At 39.9% G+C, this 19,199-nt stretch overlaps 1 protein-coding gene and 1 long non-coding RNA gene across 2 annotated transcripts; one reads left to right on the forward strand and one right to left on the reverse strand.

The window, feature by feature from the left end:
* Nucleotides 1-7,603: 7,603 nt before the first annotated feature.
* LOC121776744 lies at nt 7,604-7,987 on the forward strand. Its single transcript, XM_042173914.1, has one exon. The coding sequence runs from the start codon at nt 7,604-7,606 to the stop codon at nt 7,985-7,987; it is 384 nt and encodes a 127-aa protein (XP_042029848.1).
* Nucleotides 7,988-9,231: 1,244 nt separating this feature from the next.
* On the reverse strand, nt 9,232-11,170 carry LOC121777426. The gene is made up of 2 exons (XR_006045503.1): nt 9,639-11,170; nt 9,232-9,536 (listed from the first exon to the last, which is right to left on the reverse strand). It is a non-coding gene; the product is annotated as an uncharacterized LOC121777426 (long non-coding RNA).
* Nucleotides 11,171-19,199: the final 8,029 nt, after the last annotated feature.

A 19,199-nucleotide genomic window follows, 5' to 3' on the forward strand; every position in this document is an offset into this window, starting at 1 on the left:
CAGTGCGACGAAAGTGTGGCCACACTATTCGCCCACGAGATCGGCCGACTAGCAAGGACGAGTCACGATCCCACCAGTGTACACAGCCTGATAGGGTTTGTGGCCCTACTCAGACCCGAATTCGTTTCACAACCCAGCCATATAGCCTAACGGAGCAAGCTCAGACGAACTAGGCATCAGGCAACAATCTCACAAACAAAAAAAACATGGCATGACATAACAAGTTAAACCACCGTTATAACACCACATCATATTTTCGAAAAAATAGAAAGATTTGTAAAAGAAAGCCCACCTCGTTGGCTTAAACAATTCAATAACCAACTTAAGGCAACCCTCGTTCCTCGTGCTCACGTACACACAATAACCCTTGCCAACATCACAACACAAATCAGCCTTACATCAATTCACATTATCATGCATGTCCTATCGTTCCTTTTATCGTTCTCTTAAATTACCCATTCCAAACATTCATCAACATAAGGAAAACATGCCATAATATTTCTCAACGTGTCACACATAATCACGTCATAGGATACATTCCTAAATCATACATGCATCATATAATTCACTCAAACTTAGCAACAAGTGATATTTCCACATAACAATAAATCTGACAGAACTGCGCGGTTGGTTTGTAAAAATCACCAAAAATCCATCCGACCTCATATGAAACTAAAATTTGGTCACAACACAGTAAACACATTCAAGTTTATCCAGTTAAATTCTACACCATAATCACGTCATTTGGTCAGTCAAAACAATAATGTAACTCTCTGGTCGGAACACAAACATTCTGGCAGCATTGTGCAGTTCAATTGAAAAATTTACCAAATATTCATCCAATGTCCAATGAGGCTGAAATTTTCACACAACTCAGAAGACACTTCAGATTTCATTTAATTCAAAATTCACATCAAAAGGAGGCCATTTGGTTGGTCAAATAGAAAACGAAACTTTCTGGGCGAGAATACAAGTTTCTGGCAGAATTGCGCAGTCAACTTCAAAAACTTATTAGAAATTCATCTTTCGTCAAAAAGGGCTGAAATTCACACACAACATAGAAAACACCTTGAAGTTTACTCAGTTAAAGTTCCGTGTCAAAATTCGATCGTTTGGTTGGTCAAACACACGTCGGAATCCACTGTCTGAACACCATAATTTTCAGGCTTCACAATTTCTAATTTAGGGTTTCTTCCTCATTCATCCAAACACAATTTTTCATGCTTCCAACACACAAACATGCTTCAAAGGTTCTCACAATCATGTTCTCGTATAAACACACATCATTCCCAAATGATTCATTCAAACTTCACACATATTCATTCAAAATTGCATATTTACAATTCTCTCATACAAAACACAAATTCCCACCGATTAATTTTGCGATCTATGATTCCTACACTCACTATATGCATGAGAGAATCAAGAACAAGGTTTCAATGGAGAAGATGAGGAAAAGATTTTAGTTACTTCTTGAATCAAAAATCAAACGATAGGAGCAAAGATTGATGCGATTCGTCGGGAACTCTTCAAAATTCCAAATCCAATGGATGCAAGAACAAGTATGTAAGTAATTTTGGAGAGGATGAAGAGAGTGAGAAAATCATGTGGGGGAGGGAGAAGGAGAAAGGAGGCGTTGAAAATGGGGGCTATGTTTAGGGCTTAGTTTAATTTATACATTAAGTTTAATTCACACCCACTTAAAATAATTAAATTGTGGGAGGATATAATAAAATCCCACAATTTAGAGGAACAAAATAGGTGTGTGAATGGGGATTAATTTCAAAAATTTGCTGATTTAAGTAGCAAGGAAAAATAACAATATTTACTTGGAGAAATATATTCACAACTTAGGAAATAAAATAATGAGTATTTCATGAATAAGGGAACAAAATAAATTAAATCTCCAAGTAGGAATAAAAGGGGGCGTGTATTTGAGACATGGGAGGAAAAATATTTAAATCCTCAATTAAATGGGAATAGGATTTAAATTTGGTAATTTTTTATAGGAAAAGACTCCCATAAAATAGGTAACAAATAAATAAATTTCCCCAAGGCCCAAACAAACATATGGGGCGTGTGATATGGAGAGCAACACAAAAGGAAAATATTCACATCCCCATTTAATTAGGCATAGGTATTTATTTGGCATTTATTTGAATAAAAAAGGGTTCCACAACATAGGAAACAATTATAATTTCCTCTCCAATAATTGAAGAGGACCGAAAATTCCCAATTATTTTGGCTAGAACAAAAAAATAATGCATGCTCTCACTTAATTAATTCCCCACATTGGAAAATATAAAAAGCACTTCATTCCAAAACTCATAACCATTTATTCCACATAGTCAAACTCACTCTCATAGCAACAACTTAATTTCATAAATGAAATTTCCAATCAACATATTAAATAAAAGTCTCAAAATTGTGGGATGTTACAGAAGGGCAAGCTGAAACTGCGTTTTGTAGGGCCGTACGAGATTATCGATGAAGTAGGTCATGTAGCGTACCATTTGGTGTTACCTCCCAGTTTTGGGAATGTGCACAACGTGTTCCATGAATCGCAGTTGAGCAAGTACGTGTTCGACTCCAAGCATGTGATTCATTAAGAGGAAGTGATCCTAACCCCCGACATGAGCTACAAGGAAAGGCCCGAGGCAATTCTAGATCGAAAGATGCAAGAGTTGCGAAATAAGTCGATAGCATCCGTGAAGGTGTTGGGAAAACACCATAGTCCCGAGGAAGCCACGTGAGAGTTAGAAGATAGAATGAAAGAATAGTACCCAGAGTTGTTTTTGTGAGACGGTCAAATTTCGGGACGAAATTTCTGTTAAGAGGGGAAGGATGTAACATCCAAAAAATTTTTTTGCGACTTTTATTTTAATATGTCGATTGGGAATTTCATTATGAAATTTAATTGTTGCTACGTGATTGAGTTGGCTATGTGGAATAAATTGTCATGGGTGATTTGGAATGAAGTGTTATTTATAGTTTTCAATGTGGGAAATTAATTTAAATAAGAGCATGCATTTTGTTCTAGCCAAATAAAGTGGTTATTTTCGGCCCCTCCAATTATTGGAAACTATATTCTTTTTCTTGGATTTAATTAATTGGTTAGGGATATTTATCTAAATTAAATCCAAAACAAACTATTCCTAACTTGTACTACATGAATTTCGAACCCTAGCCTATTCTTGAGGGATTTCGAAAAATCCCCTAATTTAATTAGGAGGATGGATTATTTCTTTGATTTAACTGGTACCTTGTTGATTCCCTTCATTTTTTTAATCCAATTAAATCTTGTCACATTTTGTTTCCTCACCATAATTTGATTAATATTCAAATTATTTCCTTGTGGGAATAATACCTAAATTTTTGCCCCCTTTGATTAAGAAGGAAATAATACTTGTTTCCCTGCTTTGTGGAATTCCTTCTATTCAAATAAATACCAAATTAATACCTAAGTCAAATTAATTGGGGATGTGAATATTTTCCTTGTATTGTGCTCTCCATATCACACGCCCCTTATGCTTCAAATTTCCTTGTGGAAATTTATTTAATTGTTACCTATTTTATGGGAGTCTTTCCTATAAAGAAATTACCAAATTTAAATCATATTCTTATTTAATTGAGGATTTAAATAATTTTCCTTGTGCACCCATTAAATTTTCGCTCTCCTCCTTTTATTTCCTAATTGGAGATTTAATTTATTTTGTTCCCTTGTTTATGAAATATTCATTGTTTTATTTCCTAAGTTGTGAATATATTTCTCTCCAAGTAAATACCAAATAAATTCCTTGTTAATTTAATAGCCACTTTTTGAAAATTCCCTTCTTTTAATTGCGGGATTTTATTTATTGGCCTCTATTTTATTCCTTCACAATTAATTAATAAATTAATTTAGTTGGGGATTAAACCTACTATAAAATCACATAAACCTAACCCTAGCCCCCATATTTTTTCCCTCCCAACTGTCCACCTCTCTCTCCCTCACTCTCACACGCCTCTCTCTCTCTCTACATTCTCTCCAAAAACTCTCATTCAATCCTTGTTCTTGCATCCATTGGAGTTGGAATTTCAAGAGTTTCCGAGGAATCGCATCAATCCTTGTTTCTACCGTTTGATTTTGATTCAAGAAGGTATAATTTAAAATCTTTTCCTCATCCTTTCCACTGAATCGTTGTCCTTGAATCCCTCATGCATATAGTGAGTGTAGGAATCATAGAACGCAAAATTAATCGTTTGGAATTTATGTTTGTGTGAGAAAATTTGTGGATGTGCGATTTGGAATGAATATGTGTGAAGTTTGGATGATTCATTGGTGAATGATGTGTGAATATATGAGAACATGATTGTGAGAACTTTTTTGAAGCATGATTGTGTGATGGAAGGCTGAATTGTGTTGTGATGTTGGCAAGGGTTATTCTGTGTACGTGAGCACAAGGAACGAGGGTTGCCTTAAGTTGGATATTGATTTGTTTAATCAAACGAGGTGGGCTTTCTTTTACAAATCTTTTTATTTTCCGAAAATATGATGTGGTGTTATAAAGGGTGGTTTAACTTGTTATGTCATGCCATGTTGTTTTTGTTTGTGAGATTGTTGTCTGTTGCCTAGTTCGTCTGAGCTTGCTCCGTTAGGCTATATGGCTGTGTTGTGTAACGAATTCGGGTCTTAGTAAGGCCGCAAACCCTATCAGGCTGTGTACACTGGTGGGATCGTGAGCCGTCCTTGCTAGTCGGCCTGTCTCGTGGGCGAATAGTATGGCCACACTTTCGTCGCATTGTGATATGATGATTATGATTGATGGATTTATGAGAAAGTGGGGAGATTGACTGGCTGGCCAGACTTTGAAATATTTTTGTGTTCTCGTGATATTTCTTAACTACATGTAAAACACGAGATCACTTGTATGGATGACATAACTGTATAAAATGTTTTCGGCATGAGCCCATTGAGTACAACAAGTACTCAGCCCTGCATATCTTTTCCCTATGTGCAGGTTGAGCGGGATGTTGCGGTGGATGTTGAGTCGGCCTAGGAAATGTTGGATGCGTTGTGTCTTCATACATAGGCATCATCCTTGACTCTCTTTGAAACCTTATCTCCGCTGCTATATTTTTGAACTATGCCTCAAGACCTTATTTTATTTCGTACTGTTTTTGAGCTTGTCCATTTGTGTTAAGCTTTAACCCGATGTTTACCTTGTTACTGTAAAATGGTTTTCGTAAACTAAACCAAATGTTTTATTTTGATAGTTAATTGAATTTTGATATTTATTTTCCCTACTGCTTCGTTTGAAAAAGAATCATTTGCTAAAAGTCTTTGCTAATTAATAATAAATTTATAACATTTAGTTTCTTTAAACTAAAAATTCGTTGTTTAACTTTTAATGAACTAAAATATATTTCTTTAAAGCTAATTAAGTTTTCCATATAAACTGTTATCCTTAAATGTTGTCTTTATTGCTATCCCGTGGTCACGATCTCCTCGTTTATAGTACCCCTAGTATGGGCGGTCGTGACAGTATTTCTTCGATAATGGCACATGAAATATTCCGTTGGCCTTATATTGAATTATGGGTAATAATTTAATTAGTAAAGAAGGTCCAATAGGGGACGCCCAATCCAAGCCACATAGATCCCTAAGCTAGCCCATCACAAACTCTATAAATAGGGATGAAGGAGGTGTGACAAATATACACAACACATGAAGTGCTGCCCTCTCACTCCAATAGAGGAATTCGAAAATTCCTCCTTGTGTGTACTTGGCGTTCTTGTCTTCTCCTTCGAGATCCTTATAATTTCTAAGAGATTCCTCCCACAAGGAATTTAGATTGAGAGTTGGGTCATAGATTAGAAGATCCTTGGTCTTGTAATCACATTCAAGCTTCAAGATCTACACGTGGAGAAGTAGCAAGCCACGTCGATTCTTTGGAGAGTCATAACTGTAAGTATTCACCGTCATAATTTAATTCTAAATTATATGATTAATTGCGCAATAATATGTCTCTACATGTTCAAGCATGAAATTGAATCGATCCACATAATCTCCTAAATAGATTCTTTTGTGGATTTATTTCATTTGCAATTTCCACTGCGATATCCCCAAAAATTGGTATCAGAGCCATGCTTTTAGGCTCTGATTATGTGGATTTAATCTTGTTTTTTCAAAATTACATGGATCCGTGAAGAATATTTTAGATCTATAAGTGAATATTCTAGATCGACTAAAGAACATTCTAGATCTATGAGATTTATTCAAGATCGGTGAAGAATGTCTTGATCTACAATAGAATATTCCAAGATCTATATAGTATATTCTAGATCTATATTATATAGTTACAAAATAGAATATTCTAGATCTAAAAGAATATTCTTGATTAAGAATATTGTAGATCTATGATAGTTTATTCTAGATCTATGTTGTTGTGTTCTACATATGAGTTCTACTTGTGTAGATCTACATGTTTGAAAAATGCGAAGGATGATTGTTATCATGCTTGTTATATTGCGTGATTGTTGAATCTTCTTGTTCTTCATTTTATTGTAAACCCACGGAGGTTGACCGTGGTAGACTAGGATTTGTTTTGTATTCCTTTGTAAACAAATGTAAAAGTTAGAATACAAAGAAATATAATACAATGGAGCAAACCCAACGAAGAACGAGACCGACAGAGGAGACCAAGGTAGCGGTCGAAACCCTAGCGGGCTCAGCCGCACGTAGATCTGGTCGACGGCGGCAGTCGGAGGCGGCAGCAACTGTTGATTCACGAAGCAGCGGCGGCGGCGGCGCCTCGGCAGATCCCGGTTGGCGGCGACGGAGGCGGCTGGGCAGGCGGCACCTGGCGGAAGGTCAGTGGATCAAGGCGGTAGCACGGCTGATGGCGGCGGTTACCGCTGCTCAGTTGCGGCTGGGCAGCCCGATGAAGACGGCGGCGGCATGGATCCCTAGAAGGCGGAGGGGGCTAGCTATTTTTTTTAGGGCAAAAACCCTTATTAGGGGTTTAGATGACCCAATGTGTGGTCTTGACCTAATTTTTTATGCCCTAGATATTTGATTTATTCAAATGGGGTATATATTCTTTATTTAATCCTTTTTATCCGGAGTACCATGGTTCATGGAAAGGATAAAAAGTGATTTATTTTAATTATTTGATTTAAACAAATGTGATTTACATCATATATGACTTAAATAATTATTTGCTTGATAATCAAATGAAAACCAATTTTATTTAAAATGACTAAACAATAATTATGAACAGTCATGTAGTATATGGTCTCCATAAATGGTATTCAAATGTGAAGTAAATTAGATAACATTTCGACCTTTCTTTAGAGGAGTCATGTTATCGCTAGTATTTACAGTTTTCTCAATATTAGAATAACTAAAATGGTTCATTTAAATGAAAGGCATATTTCTGAAGTAATATCGTGTCCAGTGGGAGAAATATTATCAAGAAGTGAGCATTGTTTAAAAGATGTTAACCATGGTCTTAGAATCTTGTTGAGTGGCGTGCGACCTTTCTTTCGAGGAGTATTCAAAGTAAAATAAGATTCTTGAGGACTAGAATTATGGTACTAGCTTAGGCAATATTAGGCAGCCATGCCAAATTATGTAAATTGGAAACGTAATTTGGATATTTTTCTCATCGCTGATGATTATAAGTTTGTGCTTGATACCGATTGTCCCGCTAAACACGCTGAAAATGCTCCAGAGGAAGAGAAGGTCGTGTATAAGAAATGGATGAAAGGAAATGAGATGGCGAAGTGCTACATTTTGGCTTCTATGTCAAATGTGCTTCAACATCAGCATAATTCCTATCAATTTGCTTATGAAATCATGGAGAACCTTCAGTCCCTATTTGGGACTCAGAGTCGATCTGCTAGGTCTCTAGCGATCAGGAGTCTCATGAATAAGACTATAAAGGAGGGCACACCAATCAGGGACCATATCCTTGAAATGATGCGTCACCTCAATCAAATTTAGGTCTTGGGAGGATCAATAGATGCGGATTCCTAAGTGGACATAATACTCCAGAGTCTTCCAGCAAGTTTTACGCAGCTCAAAGTCAACTATGAGATGACTAAGCAAGACCTCAACTTGGCTGAACTTCAAACTGAGCTTCAGAACACTGAAAGCATTTATGCCCAAGCTAAGCAAGCTATGTTGGTTGACCGCGCCTCCGGTTTCAAGGTCACTAGACCATGAAAGGATGGCAAGGCGAAGCAAGTCGCCAAAGGGTTAAAGGGAAAGAAGGGCAAGAAAAAGGTTAAAGCAAGGAAAACTGGCAAGTGTTTCAAGTGTGGTGAAATGGGACATTGGAAGCCTGATTGCCCCAAAAAGGGTAAAGGTCCAAATGGTTCAGGTATACACTAAGCTCATGTTCTTGAAACTCACTTAGCAATTGTTTCTACCCATCAATGGGTAGTAGATACGGGAACCACTGATCATGTGTGTTTCAATTCTACTCTATTGCAGGAATCAAGGAAACTAAGTGAAGGTGAGATCACTGTCCATCTGGGGGATGCTACTAGAGTGGGAGCGATTGCAGTGGGAGTTGTTTATATTCGCTTCTCTAGTAGTAGAATTTTAGTATTGAACAATGTTTTATTGATACATTCGTTTAGAAGGAACCTGGTTTCGGTTTCTAACCTTGTTTTTGACAGATATTCTGTTTCTTTTCATGATGCTTGCATTATAAAGAGAGATCATCTTATCTGTCAAGGTATCATGGAAAATAACTTGTATACTATACGCTCTACGCATCATCTTGTTGAGTCGAATAACATATCAGTTTCTCGCAAGAGAAAAACTTCTCCATACGATGTGAATGATATGTACTTATGGCATCTAAGGCTTGGGCATGCCAATCCAAGAAGGATCCAAAAGTTGGCGAGCCTTGGCTCGATTGAGGAACTAAATTTAGAACCTTTTTCAACTTGCAAATCCTGCTTGGAAGGCAAGATGACCAAAAGATCTTTTAAGATCAAAGGAAATATAGCCAAGAAGGTACTAGATCTCATTCGCTCAGACGTGTACAATCCATTTCAAATTCAAGCTAGGGGTGGCTATGTATATTTCATCACCTTTATTGATGATTATTCAAGATTAGCTAAAGTCTATTTGATGCAACGCAAATCAGAATCCTTTGAGAAATTGAAAGAGTTCAAGGCATTTGCTGTAATAGCCGAGATCTAATTTCTCGAGAATTATGAAATAAATAGTAGAAATTTGATAAAGAATAAAAGGGTATTTTTATTTTTTTATTTCTTGAATAAAAATCAATAAATACAATATAAAGAATTTCAAGCTAATGAGTTCCAAATGCTAGAAAGAAATACACACCAACTATTAACGAGTTTTGCGTACATGCTGGAAAGAAAGTTAAGTCAAACTACGCTATTACAACTCGAGACCCCTAGCGACTATGTCAACCTTCATCACTAAGCTGTCTCGGCCCAGATTCCAGAAAGCCCGTGAGGGCGAGATCACGAGGGAAGCAACCTCGACAGCTAGCATTGGGCGCTGCCAATACCTAGCCAAAATCAGACCGAAACACACATTGGGTGGGATTTTAGATGCATGAATAAAAGACGAACAAACACCCTATATTAGAAAAAGGGAAGAGGGACAATACCTTTCAGAAAAGTGAGAAAGAGCTGGGCCGAAAGGAGCAAGTCCAGCCAACCGATCCCTCTCTAGCAGTTTCACCCTACAAGGCTGCAGATAGCACAGCTCGTACACCCCCATTTAGACCTGCCATGGTCAAGGAATCAGCCACACAATGCCACCTCCTGTGTGCGCCTGCCACAAGGGACGAAAGCCCATAAATAAGCCAAGTACTAAACCACAAATAGAGCCAAAAGCAGTTAAATGTGCAGCAAGGGAATGCAGGAATTAAAGCACAAAAGATGAGTTATGATATCAGAGCACAACCAGGAGCCATTGGCTCAACCATCTCACGAGTACATCCCTATGAATTTTAGCAGAGGAAACAACCATTACACAGTCCAACAAGGACTACTTTTCAGCTAAGTACCCCAGCCTCTCACAGGCTTTCAGTTAGAAAAAGAGTATAAATAGACCTCAGCCTCTTCCTCGCTCATCATCACGAAAACAATCGCAATACAGTGAGTCAAGAGAGAGGGAAACCAAAGCAGCAAGAGGAAGTGAGGGAGAAACAAGGCTAGAGATAAGAAATAGTAGCACAAGTTCAGTAATGGTAACCATAATCCCCTTCAAACTCAATTAATCAAGTTATAGCATCATGTAGACTTCTCAAGCATAAGAACCTCATAGTTTTAGAAGAACATAAGCATGAACATGATATAGAAGAACGAGTAAAATAGTTATCAGCACCATATGCCAGTAGTCTCGCAAGCCACTGGCTAACCGTGACAAGATATCACGCATAGGCGAGCATAGAATCTGCCCTTTACCAACAAGACCGTGAGATTTAACATCAAATCCACATAATAATCAGTCCGAGTCTAGCAATACATTATTCCAGAACCACCGGGTACGAATGAACCCTCTAAACACTAAACATCCTTTAATCAAACGAATTGAGAAAGGAGAGTAGAGACTTAGCTTGGTACGACGACCGACCCAGAGATGACTAGGAGACAACAGCGGCGTCGGCTACGCCGACTACACGGTGACAGAAATGTCACTGCTTAAAGGAGTGGTGGAGCGGCTGAGTATGCACCGGCCGTGCCGAGAGCACCACAGGGTCGGAGGTGAGCCGTAGGCGCGATGACGGCAGGTCGACGACTATGCCCTCCGCTCTACTCCGAGGACAGCTGCGCGAAGCGACGGAGGCCGAGGCGGAGAGCCAAGAAATTTGTCAAGCAAGGGCGAGGGGGATCCGCCGGAAGGCAAGTTTCGGATGGCGCCCGGTCTGGTGGCGGCGGCTGGGAATCGCACCGATAACCCCGGCGCGAAGGATCGCCACCCTGTCCCGGAGAGGAAAATCGAAGGTCGCCTCAGTAGGTAGCCACCGCTTGCGTCGGCGATATGGTAGTGGTGACGGTGACGAAGGAGGAGTCGTATTGAAGGGATTCGAGTCGACCTTTCCGTTTGGGGAGTCGGCTTTGCCGAGAAATGGAGTAGAGAGAGTTATGGTTTGGAAATTTAAATTGGGGATTTTGGTGAAGATGAAATGAGAGAGAGGCGACGGTATTAGGGAGTATTTTGGGCCAGATCACTAAAAATTGGGCCTCCCTTAAAAGAAATAGAATTTGGGCCTTTGGGCCAATGGAATAAAAAAAAGAAAAGAAAAGAAAGAGGAAAAGAAGAAGGGTTTTAGATTTGGCCGCTGCATTTTTTTATTAAGCTGGGCTGAAAAAAAACTGAAGGACCCCTAAATTAAATAATTGGGCCACGCTTAATTATTTGGGCCATCGCCCATAACATAATTTAATCCATGGAATTTATTCCTTAAGCCACAGAAGAAAAAAAATAATTAAGCCATGTTGAAATAGTACTAAGTAAATGATTAGATGAGAATTTCATTATTCACAGAAAGTATTTCAAGGACTTAAGGAAAATAATCCGGGTACTTATTATACCCAAACAGATCGGCCAGATTCAGAATAAATTAAATCGCCGATTTAATTAAAGTTTTAAGACTTCTAAAATTAGAAGGCAAGAAGTAAAATAATAAGCACTAGCTTAGGCATGCATACATGCAAGATAAATAACTACTTAAAGCCTAATTTAAGTACATTATTTTTATAAAGGAACTTCGTCGCACGACGAGTAATCCCAAGTCAGGAAGCGCCCGTTTGAAAGAGTTAAGCAGACGAGGTGGGCGTCTTTTCTTTCAGAAATGTGGTTTACGTGAAAGCATGAATATTTTGAATGAGTTGTTATGCCCAGTTTTATTTATGATTGCCTATCTGTTGGCTATGCCAAACCAGTTAAATCAAATTCGGGTCCCAGTAGGGCCGCAAACCCTACTCGGACTAGTGTACACATAGGGACCGTGAGCTAGCGCAAGCGTTGGCCGGTCCAGTGACCGTCGTGGAATATGGCCACATTCCCGATTCACACAGATCAGATATGGTATTTCGTGAGAAGTTATATGACTGTAGTCTATTTTCAGAATGAAATAACAGTTTTAGTGACCGGGAATTGTTTTCAGAAAAACCCCGTGTTCAATCAATTTTGGCTGACAACTAAAAGAGAAATGTTTTCGGCATGAGCCCACTTAGTATATCAAGTACTCAGCCCTGCATATTGTTTTCCTTAATGTGCAGGTTGATCGGTCGATGCAGAGAAGGTGTTGGGACAGAAATTTAAATAAGTAGGAAGATAGCTGATGTAGTATGTCTTAATACATATTGCACCGTCTTGGTACTCTTCTGCTGCGAGAATCTAGACTTTGTTTTTAGAAAAGACGATGCCCAGAAATTACTCTGATTCAGTATGGTTGTACTCTTTTTCGCATTTAGACAATGTTTCTCTTGATTTGATTATCCTTTTATGATGAGTTGAGACCATTTAGTAAGTTTAGTCGCGAAATTGCTACACTTTCTTTGACTAAGGAGTTATGGTCGTGACAGAGTGGTATCAGAGCATCATTCTTCGCTCTGACCCAAGAACCTTCCTTAAAGCCTCAGTCCAGAATAATAGTACTAGGCTAGGAAGTGAACAGAATGATAAGTACAAGATCCTAACACCTCGGCTCGAGACGATCAAGTGCAGCGGAAATAGGGGTTGACGCCCGCTCGTCCAGAAAAGAGTTTTAAAGAAATAAATATTTTCCATTAGGGAAGGAAAATGAATTTTATGAGATTTTAAACAAAAATATATATTTTCACAGCCCTATATGGGAACGAAAATGTTTATTTTAATTGTGTGCGTAATGCAACGTGATAGCTGATACTTTGCATAAGATATGCTTGATGTATCTGTGATTTATTCTCAAAGAGATTGGCAGAAATGTATAGATGTCATGTGGGCCCGTGTATGCGAACCTAGAGTGCTTTAGAAGAGTACCTTAGGTGAGACACATGCGACCAAGTGCTAGTAGAACGAGAATTTGTTACCGCCTTCCAGGGCGACGAGACTAACTGAACCCATTAGTTAGGGAGAACCCCTAATTCCAAGGAATTTGAGGAAGAAACAACGAACCAGAAAGTACTATTGTACTACCTATAGACAGCAACGAAAGGAAGCCTATTCCTTTGAGCACTCAGATAGTATACATATATATATGTATACTAAACGAGGAACCAAGAAGTTCCCTATGTCTTTACAAATATCAAGTCATAACGAAAATAGTGTACTTTCAATCCTATGCGGAAGATGCATCCCTACACGAAAAGAGATCGTACCCGCGATCTAGTAAAGTGATCTAATATGGCGTAACATGCCCAAGTGGCTACGTGACCCAGAAACAATACTTGTAGCATGCTGTGAAGCACGATGGAGAATGCAATGATTTACAAGAATCAGCATTCTAAGTTATCGAGAACAATATGAATGTATGACCTCCAACCGCAGTTATCAGTTTAATAGCACGAGAAACCCCATTTTGGAATGTATGGTTCCCTAGAACGCAGTTATCATGTGCGAGATCCACAAGAACAAACAAAGAAGTGTCACAAAACTAGAACCGATGATTATAATCAATAGTACTTACTTGGATTCCCAATGAAATTCCTTCTAAGAGTCCTCCCAAAGGACAGTACCCCCGCCTATTCAGACTTTAGTTTGACTCACAAGTAACATGTCAGTATTCCTTTTGTTATGCAAGATTTGACTCACTTCCAGTATATGGACTGCAGTCCTTTAACTCATCGTTCATAAAGAGTAAAGTTTTGACTGTGTAAGCTCCGGTCATAAACCTTAAATTCTAAAGATGTTTATATCTATGACCATCAGAATAAGCTTATTCTTCAGACATTCTCTGAACCTCCTGGACAACGATGTCCTGTCGTCTATTAAGACTTTTGATTGACTCACGTTTTGCAAGTAGTACGCCACTTTCATTCTTTTCACGAAAGCGGTGACCCAGTTTCTATTCCCAAGTTTGGGATACTCTTATGTTTCAAGCATCGTTATTTGTTGTTGTCTCCTTTGAACCACAATATAGGGGATCTATATCCCGATTTCTTGGACTCATGCAGTGAAACTTCATTCTTATGATGCTTACAGTTATGACCTCCGAAATGGTCGCGCCATTTAAATATTTCCTCAGAGAATTTCATATTGTGTTGGAACTTTTGTTCACCTCTCTATTTTGAAACCGTGTTGTAGCAATATCTTCCTTACAGAGGTGAAATTATTCTATCTCGGTTCCAGCACATGTATTATTCCTAGTCTCAGAATTTTTCTACAGCTTGAAGCTAAGGGAAGCATATTGCACTTTTCCTTAATGAGCTTGGTCTAGCTGATCTTTCTAAATAGTTCATTTCAGTGTAGTGCCTTAATGAACCTATGAAATCATTGATATGATTTTGTTATTCCTTGTCAAGATGCTTTTGAAACATGATCAATGTTCCTTCATTGCAATCGCCTACGTTTCTAAATTTTTCGCGGTTGATCATCTTTGGCGGTGACATGTTGAACCACTATCCTTGATGCTTAGATCCTTTCAATTTGATTGGACAACTGTATTGTCCTATTTGGCAGCTTACTATGGAAATTTACAGTTAATTCATTTCCATCCAGTTTTCATGACCTATCTCATGATTATTTCTAGCTCTCATCCAAGGTGAGCCTCAACTTCTATGGGTTCATTTGAAACCAGTTGAGCCACGTAGTTCTTTGAATGGACAAGATAAGCTTCATTGATCTCAGTACTTGCTTTCAAGGTCGATTATCGACGAACAAGGGATGTTATTCTTGTCCAATTGGGTATTCTGGAGCCCTTCAAATTTTCAGTCATACTTCTTCTGTGTGATATCAGTTCTTATCCAAGTTAAGACTATTAGATTAATCTTTGAGTTCTTGACACAAGCCTAGCGGGAAAGGCACAGTCTTAATCCCTTTCAGATACGCATGACAAATACGTCTCTATTGAGACACATGCAGAAAATGATGCACCAACCAGAAGCGTCGCATAACAGATAGAACAAAGCGTAAATATTTCACGTTTACGTACCGCTTGTAACAAGCTAGTAGAAGGTCGAATGTTATGTTATGTAGAGAAGTAACTAGCCTTGAGTAGAGAAATATCAAGGAATATATGTGGATTAAATGACATCCAATGACGTAAAAGACCTATATAACTATTTGATCGATCGAAATGCTTATTCCGAGTAGGATAAGTAAGCCACAAGAACAAAGACTCAATCATGGTTATGTAATGAAAGCCATGGAGAAAATGCGTGTACATTCGTAGCTTATGTTTGACGAAACAAACCCCATCAGCAAGAGGGTTCGTCTGAGAGGTGGCCAAGATAAGCAAAAGCTGGAGAGACATTTGGGAAAGAGGAATGCTTGATAGCATCGCTACCCTCACCATCCCCACTATGAAAGGAAAAAAACAAAATTCTTCTTTAAAGAGTTATCGCAAGAGAACTGATTTAGAGCCCTATAATATAGAGCAAGGGCAAGCGTTAGCAATAAAATGCGAAGAAGTATTCTACGATATGCCACACCCCAATTAAGCGGCCCCGAAAGGAGTTGTCGATAGAGTTTTGTGTTAATCTAGACACGAGATCTAGATCACTTTGGAAAGTCATGCTAATTATTTCACTACGAATCGCTTAGTCGAACCAAAAGAGCATGGAGACAGTAGCGTTGGGAGAAAGAAGCCAACACCTCCACATGCACTAATCCAGTATTTGAGGATTAACGTGAGTAGAACAAAGTCTGTGCTAAATCATGACAAAAGAATCGCGGTAAGCACAAAAGCATCTTGAAAGCGGTGAAAGTAGACTACCTCTGCTAAGCGAGAGGTTACGAGGTCGTTATGCCAGCTCAATGACTATGATCACGATCGATGCAAGCATTAGAGAACTCAATATCTGACAATGAAATCTAAGATTAGAAATGGTTTCATCAGCCAAACGAAATGAAATATTTAATGGATGACTTGAACCAGTCATATTATCTCAGTCACCATATAGAATGACGCATATAGAGTTAAAAGAACACAAGATACAGTTACAGGAACTATTAGGCTTGGGTATCACATGACCTAGTGTGTAACAAGGGGACGCACCAGTACTCTTCGTAAGGAAGAAAGACGAAACACCAAGGATGTGTATCGACTATCGAGGGTTGAACAAGTTGACTCTCAACAACTAGTACCCTTTACCGAGAATCGACGACCTCTTCGACCAGCTGCAAGGAGCTGGGGTCTTCTCGAAGATGGACATGAGATCGGGTTATCACCAGCTGAGAGTTCGACAGGACGGTAGACCTAAGACTGCATTTCGCACCAGATATGACCATTACGAGTTTAGTGTAAAGCCTTTATAGATGATGTGCTCATCTACTTGAAGAACGAGAAGGAACACGAGGATCATTTAAGGGCCACTTTAGAGATATTAAGAGCCGAGAAAGTCTATGCTAAGTTTAGAAAGTGTGAGTTCTGGCTTAACGAAGTGAACTTCCTTGAACACATAGTGACAGCAGAAGGGATCTGAGTGGACCCTGCTAGAGTGGAAGCCGTGCAACGTTGGCAGTCATCAATGACGCCCAATGAAATTCGGAGTTTCCTAGGACTGGCAGGATACTACCGACGATTCATTGAAGGATTTTCTAAGATAGCGAGGTCAATGACTCATCAGCTCAAGAAAGGAGTTAAAGTCGATTGGACCCTAGAATGTGAAGCAAGCTTCCAACTGCTAAAGGAAAAGTTGACCACGACACCAGTTCTAGCCGTGCCGAAAGTGGGAGTCGACTAAGTGGTGTATACAGATGCATCGAAGGTCGGACTCAGGTGCATGTTGATGCAGAAGGGCAAGGTGATTGCATATGCATCACGCCAGCTAAGGCTGCACGAGTTTAACTACCCGACGCATGACTTGGAATTGGCAGCAGTGGTGCACGCTCTAAAGATCTGGAGGCATCATCTCTATGGAGTTCGATGTGAGATCTTCACAGATTATAAGAGCCTCAAATACTTCTTTGAGCAGAAGGATCTGAATATGAGACAACGCAGATGGCTAGAATTAGTCAAGGACTACGACTGTGGTATAATTACCACCCAGGCAAAGCCAACGTGGTAGCAGATGCCTTGAGCAGAAAGACTGCACCCCAAGAAGCTACTTTCCTCACACAAGAGGAAGAGCTCCTCCGTGAATTCGCCAAGATGCGACTGGAGATAGTAAGAGCTCTGAAAAGGGTGGTCAGCAGAATTTCCACCTTAGTCATAGAACCAGACTTAAGAGCCACATTCATCGACGCCCAGAGATGCGATGAGGCATTAGAAAAGATTCGTCTCAAAGTGAGGAACTAAAATGCAGACAGTTACCGCGAAGAGGCAGGTAACGCTCTTACTTTCGAAGGGAGACTATGCGTACCCAATGATGAGGCAATTAGGAACAAGATCATGAGTGAAGCTCATGAGACGCCCTACACTGCCCATCCTGGAAGTACGAAGAAGTATCGGGATTTGAAGAAGCAATTCTGGTGGGATGGTATGAAGAGAAGCATAGTGTCGTTTGTAGAAAGATGTCTAGCATGTCAACAAGTGAAGGCTTTACATCAACGAACCTATGGGAAATTGCAACCTCTCGAGATTCCAGAATGGAAATGGGAGCATATAGCAATGGATTTTGTCATAGGATTGCCAAAATCCCAGCGAGGAAATACTGCCATCTGGGTGATTATAGATCGCCTCACCAAAAGTGCTCATTTTGTACCAATTCGTATCACGTACGGATCAGACAAGCTGGCACAGATATATGTGCGAGAGATCATATGCTTACATGGGGTACCGATCCCTCTCCAACAGTTCCACCCTGCAAGGCTGCAGATAGTAGCTCGTACACCCCATTTAGACCTGCCATGGTCAAGTAATCAGCCACACAATGCCACCTCCTGTGTGCACCTGCCACAAGGGACGAAAGCCCATAAGTAAGCCAAGTACTAAACCTCAAATAAAGCCAAATGCAGTTAAATGTGCAGCAAGGGAATGCATGAATTAAAGCACAAAAGATCAGTTATGATATCAAAGCACAACCAGGAGCCATTGGCTCAACCATCTCACGAGTACATCTCTGCGAATTTTAACAAAGGAAACAACCACTACATAGTCCAACAAGGACTACTTTTCAGCCAAGTACACCAGCCTTTCGCAGGCTTTCAGTTAGAAAACGAGTATAAATAATCCTCAGCATCTTCCTCCCTTATCATCACAAAAACAATCGCAATACAGTGAGTCAAGAGAAAGGGAAACCGAAGCAGCATGAGGAAGTGAGGGAGAAACAAGGCCAGGGATAAGAAATAGCAGCACAAGTTCAGTGAAGGTAACCTTAATCCCCTTCCAACTCAGTTAATCAAGTTATAACATCATGTAGATTTCTCAAGCATAAGAACCCCTTAGTTTCAGAAGAACATAAGCATGAACTTGATATAGGAGAACGAGTAAAATAATTAGCAGCACCATATGCAAGTAGACTCGCAAGCCACTGGCTAACCGTGACAAGATATCACGTATAGGCGAGCATAGAATCTGCCCTTTACCAACAAGACCATGAGATTTACATCAAATCCACATAATAATCAGTCCGAGTCTAGCAATACATTATTCCAGAACCACCGGATACGAATGAACCCTCTAAACACAAAACATCCCTTAATCAAACGAAATGAGAAAGGAGTGTAGAGACTTTGCTTGGTACGACGGCCGACCCGGCGACGGCTGGGAGACAACAGCGGCATCGGCTACGGCTACGCCGACCACACCATGACAGAAACGTCACTGCTTAAAGGAGTGGTGGAGCGGCTGAGTAGGCACCGGCCGTGCTGAGAGCACCGCTGGGTTAGAGGTGATCCGAAGGTGCGATGACGGCAGCTTGACGATGATGCCCTCCGCTCTACTCCGAGGACAGCTGCGCGAAGCGACGGAGACCGAGGCGGAGAGCTGCGATATTTGTCAAGCAAGGACGAGGGGGATCCGCCGGAAGGCAAGTTTCGGATGGCGCCCGGTCTACAGGCGGCGGCTGGGAATCGCGCCGATAACCCCGGCGCGAAGGATCGCCACCCCGTCCCGGAGAGAAAAATCGAAGGTCGC

This window comes from Salvia splendens, chromosome 18 (genome assembly GCF_004379255.2).
Source record: "Salvia splendens isolate huo1 chromosome 18, SspV2, whole genome shotgun sequence".
In the NCBI taxonomy this organism is placed as follows: Eukaryota; Viridiplantae; Streptophyta; class Magnoliopsida; order Lamiales; family Lamiaceae; genus Salvia; species Salvia splendens.

Coding starts and splice junctions, on each gene's coding strand:
- LOC121776744 (XM_042173914.1), top strand. CDS start 7,604: ATGCCAAATTATGTAAATTGGAAACGTAATTTGGATATTTTTCTCATC.